At 38.3% G+C, this 5501-nt stretch overlaps 1 protein-coding gene across 1 annotated transcript; it reads left to right on the top strand.

Moving 5' to 3' along the window:
• Window positions 1-2611: 2611 nt before the first annotated feature.
• Window positions 2612-5251, top strand: LOC138057991 (adenosine receptor A2a-like). The gene has a single exon (XM_068903891.1). It carries the CDS (start codon window positions 2794-2796, stop codon window positions 3787-3789), a length of 996 nt encoding a protein of 331 aa, XP_068759992.1. The 5' UTR covers window positions 2612-2793; the 3' UTR covers window positions 3790-5251.
• The last annotated feature ends 250 nt before the right edge of the window (window positions 5252-5501 follow it).

Here is a 5501-nt window from a genome sequence, read left to right as displayed (position 1 = left end):
TTTTATTTAGGACGTCGGGAATGGAGGATGAATTTTTATTTTCTCCCTTAATTTAAGCTTGACTCATATCGGTTTCATTATTCAGGGACTGCCACACCATTGTCATGTTAAAGTGCTACTATGATTAAATAGAATTCCTGGAAAGATTACAACGCCTTTACTGTTTGGAAATATCTCCATTGGTTCCGGAGATATTTAAGTTTGAAAAATGTGTAAAATATGCAAATAAGAGGATTGATGACGTCATTCATTCAACCCAGTATAAATGAAGTATATAAATAAAGCTATCTCGGTCAATTTGCAGCAGAGACCATTGAAACTTGGTAGGCTAATAGTTCTACAGGCAACACACCTACGGCTATAAAGAAATTGGTTCCCATGACAACTCAGTCTTTTCCAGTTCCCTCCAACGTTATTTCAATATTTTGGCGATCTTAAGCTAGAAAAACATTAAACAAGGTCACACAATCAACCTAACATATTTACATGCTTGCAGGATCATGCAGACGAGGCAACATTGGCAAATATCAAAATAAAACACAAAAGGTGGCCAGGAAAGCATTTAAAATCAGGGAGGTCTGGAATCCAGTATGTTGCCATGGTAACAAAACTGGTATGCGCATAATGTGGAGCACATCGCCTAGAATCTTACTGCAAAGAATCAAGCATTTCTGATACAAATTGGCTGAGATATCTCTTTTCATCATATTTGATCAACGTCATCACTTGCCTAATTTGCATATTATAAAAACTTTAATATCTCTGGAACAAAACGAGATATTTGAAAATAGTAAACAGCATTCTCCTTCTCGTACAAACTACAAGCTTATGTCTTAAAATGGCTTAGATAGGAACGATGCGAATTTCGTCCTAGTAGCACATTAAAAAGCTTGGAATAGTCTCGCAGTGATTACAATGATGTGATGCTGTTTTCGTTGATGTTCCCGTCGTCGTTGCTAAAGTTCCCTAATGTTAAAAATAGAACATATTGTAATCAGATCGTATATAAGACCGAGAGGGTGTCTGTTTAAGTTAGTTACAGTTGCAATTCTTTGACAGTCAAATTAAGTATTTTGGTTTATCTCGCCTCATCCTCAACCCTAACCCATCCCAAGCACCTATGGTAGAAGGACGATAGACTGTTCAATGTTACAGCGGAGCTCAGGCGCGCGAAGCACCATGGGTAAATTTTCTTGGGGAAATCTATCCATGCAAGAAGTTTTGCTGATGACGTCACGTACGTCTGCCCGTCCGCCCATAGAGACTGTTGGGGTGGAAGTGGGGATACAGGAGAGCCTCTGGGGACGGGAGTGTTCGGGCAATTTTCCTTGGCGAGAAATCGCGTAGCAGCGTTGCATTTGGCAACCCACGTTTTTCTGGCAAGAAATCATATTAATGACGAGCAACGGGATAACGATCAGGAAAACTGAAGAAAAGCGAAAATAGCATGAGAGAAGAGGCGACGAAATTTGAGAAATTTAAGCGAAGAAAGCCTCGAGAGAGGCCGAGGAAAGAGAAGAAGAGAAAATTTCAATGAAGAACACCACAAAGCTGAGAGGAATGGAGCGATAGACAAAACACATATTTACAACGGAGGATTACCTTTTTGGAAACGTTGGCCGTGAAGCACTATATTTCAACAGACTTAACTGATTAGAGTGTAATGTGTAGTGCTTGTTTTCTACCCCATATGAACCATGCGAGCGTTAGCCCTACTAATGGAAATGGGCTCACACAAGGACAGAGAAAAACTCTGAGCAGGGTGGGAATTTAACCCACGACCTGATTAGAGTATCTAATCAGTTAAGTCTGTTGAAATATAGTCCTGCATGATCAAGGCCAACGTTTGCAAAAACGTAATCCTTCCTTGTATTTGTACATGTTCATTGCCTTGACTTTAACATCGTCAATTCCCACGGCCTGCTTCCGTCTTACCTTGTAGCTCAGAGATTCTGGCATATTTCAACAATCGCATTTATAGTTTTTTTGTGTGAAATGGATATCCAATCGTGAGCTGCTTTGTTTGACTGTGAAATTGCAGTCGGGTAACTTCTTAAGCGAATTTACTCCTCTGTAGCTTCACTTTTTAATTGGGAAGATTTTTGCTGTTGTTCTAAACTGAAGAGAGAGGGTGTAAAGATTATAAGTCAAAAGGAAAATGTTGTGAAAGAGCTTGAAAGAGATTACTGTGCATGTAATTTCAGTTTTAGTTCTTGATTAAAATTACTGGTATCAGCTCAGAGGTGTTTGAATGCTGCCAAAAGTATACACTAATGAATGACTGAAGAGGCAAAATTATTTCCATATACAGTATATTGCTTTCTGGGGTTAGAAACGGGAGCTCAGCTTTTAGGCTTGGCTAAATCCATAAATTATTTTTGTGCGTGATGGTCTCCGAGAAAGAAATCAGTCAAAATGTAAACTAAAATTACGTGCTTCATGGTAAAACAGATGCTACATCCGGAATAATCTGAAAATCCCCATTAAGGATGATTTCATTTGCACCGTCCCGTTAAATAGCGTAATATCGGACATCTGCTCCAGAAGAAAAAATTAAATTGTCCGCAGGAAAAAGTTCAGCTAGTCAAGAAGAACATTAGGGAAGGTTTGACAGAGTCTCTCACAGAACCAGGCAAAAAGCTTGCAATGAGCTTACTATCTTATGCCATTTTTAGTTTTTGATGTGTCCTTAAAAGAGTTGATAATATGCAAATTGTCTTCAACATTACACGTCAATTTCAAGTCACAGTTATTTTAAAATTGACAATCATGCCGAGAAGAGTTTAAGACAACATGGCGGCTGTTCGAGGTATCGTTGACTATTGGAACATGACAAGTGAAGAAGCTTTGGTTCAAGTTTGGCTCAATATCGATAATGCTGAGGCCATCTTCAGTACTGTTGCTGTTCTGGCGACGATCACTTTTCCAATGACAGCTTTTGGAAATTTTCTAGTCGTTTTATCGGTTTGGATGGACCCTCTTCGGAAACTTCGATCTTCGCCTTCGAACTTTATCATCTTCTCAATGGCTGTTGCAGATCTTTTGGTTGGTCTTGTTACTTCTCCACTCCATGCCTTTTTGGCTTGGGCATTATTGCACAAGTACACCAACGCATCATTTGGGTTTTTAAAGTTCTTTGCAACGCTAATAAACATAAGTGTAGGTCATATACTTCTTTTCAGCATTGACAGATTCTTTGCTGTGGTGACTCCTCTGCAGTATCGAGCCAAAGTGACTACTAAACGAGTCTGCATCGTTTCTGTCGCGTGTTGGATTTATTTCGTATTGTTTGGGATTGTGTTCTCGTTGTTGCGAAAGCATTATGCGCTAATGGAAACTCTTTATAATGTACAAATCTTGTGTATTCTCATCTGCATCGTGGTCATCAACGTTTTCACTTTGTACCGTTTTCACAAGTATTCACACAGCACCGAAGCACTGGATGAGCAGCATGCAGGGGTACCTCGCCAAATGATACTCCAGAGAGAAAGGACTGTGAGCAAAGCTATTGCAATTGTCATCTCTGCATTTTTATTGTGCTTCATTCCTTGGTTCATAGTACAGATAATAATATACATTTGCCTAACATGCAATTTGTCGTTGTTGATACTTGTGTATTTTATCGCTGCCGCTGTCATGTACGCGAATTCTGCAATCAATCAATTTTTGTACGCTTGGAGACTTCCTAAATATAAACAGACATTTAAGCACATCTTAAAAAAGCGAACATGTTGCGGAAGGTATGAAACAAGGGAGGCCGTAGATCATGTTGAAGATACAAGGCTTTGATGGGAGTAAATCTTCAAGAGCTCGAGATGTCAAACATTGTACTAATTAACTACAGTACCTTTCCTCGTCGGATTCCAGTCTTTCTCTCTTCCTCTTGGTCGGCGCCATCTCATCCAAAGGAGAGGTGAGAGATGGCTTTTATTTGCTATCTCTAAAACGAGTTGAAAAGTGCAACCGTGATCATGGTTGATCTCTAACATTGCCCATTACGCCCATTCGACAATCAACTTATGCATGGCGTTTCCTTAAAAGAAGAATTAAACACCAAGGAGAAGCCTGGGTTTAGAACAGACAAGCATTGAATAAGTTTAAGACTTTGAAAGTTCGTTTTTAACACTCTAATGGGGAGCCCGCGACATGTATTCCACATGTTTGAGAAAACGCAGTATTCTCTACAAAAAATAATATTATTTTATTTGGTGCATTTAAAATGACGTCTCCTTTTCTTTTGTTGGGAGAAACGAGTTTTTACTTGAAAATGCTTAAACGTGGTTTTAGATAGAAAGAAACAAATCTGCTCAAGAAAAGTGCTTTCTAGTTTAAGTTTGGTCTTAATTTGCCACACAAAAGAAATATGAGAACTTAATACAAAAACATGGGTTTCAGTGTTTGAAAACGAAACTTCCGACATAAATGTCGAGAAAAAGTAAACAAACACTTCTAGTAAAAGCAATCATCTCTCTCCAGTTTTTATTCTTTAGGGATAGTATTTGCACAGCTTTTGATTGATCCATACGAAGCTCAGAGAGAACTTCGGCATGTGTCTATGGAAACTCAAAAGTGTGGAAAAATTGAAATCGGTCAACGAAAACGATGATTTTGACTAAAACTAGGAAAACGCGCTGGTTGAGATTAAATCCAGTGGTAGTGACAGGCAGTGTGGTTTAACCACACTAAGCCTAACCCTAGTATTCGGACGTTCCGGGTTCAAGACCCGTTCTGACCCCTCGTTGAATTAGATCCCTGGTAGTCCCTGGTTCAACTTCTCGGCTACACTTGTAAATGGCCAATTGGTTTGCCTCCAGGCATTTGGGATTCTTAACAGTTATTGTTCTGTTCTGTTTTAATGTTTACGTTCATTGGCCCCGAAAATCCCCTATAGGAGTAGTCAATTGAGAATGTATTGTAGTCTTAAATTTTCATGAGTATTTTATAAAACCCCAATGGTTGTTAAGTCTGGACGCTGATTTTAAATGTTTAGCATTGAGGCTGGCGTTAGGCTTACTGTGCATGATAACCGATTCTACTTTTCTTTCTCAGAGCCTTTTAGAAGGACATCGTTTATTGATGAATCTCCTTAGGAGGGCCAGGGGAATATATTAAATTATCTTCTAAGGAATAAAAGAACTGAAACATACATGATGAGTTGTTGATTTTTAATTTGCTTAGTTATTTACTTTATCTTTTGCTTACTTTGAAATTCGTAATAATCATAAGAAAGTAAAGAGGAAACTTTGAAAAGTCAGGAAAAAGGGTTTCATAATCTATTGATCAGAAGCCATTTTGTAGGCTCTGATAAGTGTTATAGCTTTTAAATTATTAAATAAAATATATGCTTTTTTAATTTTGCTGAGTTTTTTGTAGTGATAAATCTAAATTTTGTGATTATTTTTGCAAAATTTCCTTCAAGTTCTACAATTTGAGCAACTAGCACATTTGGATGAATGGGCGTTTCCTTTTCCATTTTATTAATTTCCAGCGCCACATAATCC

Source organism: Montipora capricornis, chromosome 7 (genome assembly GCF_036669925.1).
Source record: "Montipora capricornis isolate CH-2021 chromosome 7, ASM3666992v2, whole genome shotgun sequence".
Classification (NCBI taxonomy): Eukaryota; Metazoa; Cnidaria; class Anthozoa; order Scleractinia; family Acroporidae; genus Montipora; species Montipora capricornis.
Note: the sequence above shows the minus strand (reverse complement) of the source record. Positions and strands in the feature narration are given on the sequence as shown.

Coding starts and splice junctions, on each gene's coding strand:
- LOC138057991 (XM_068903891.1), top strand. CDS start 2,794: ATGGCGGCTGTTCGAGGTATCGTTGACTATTGGAACATGACAAGTGAA.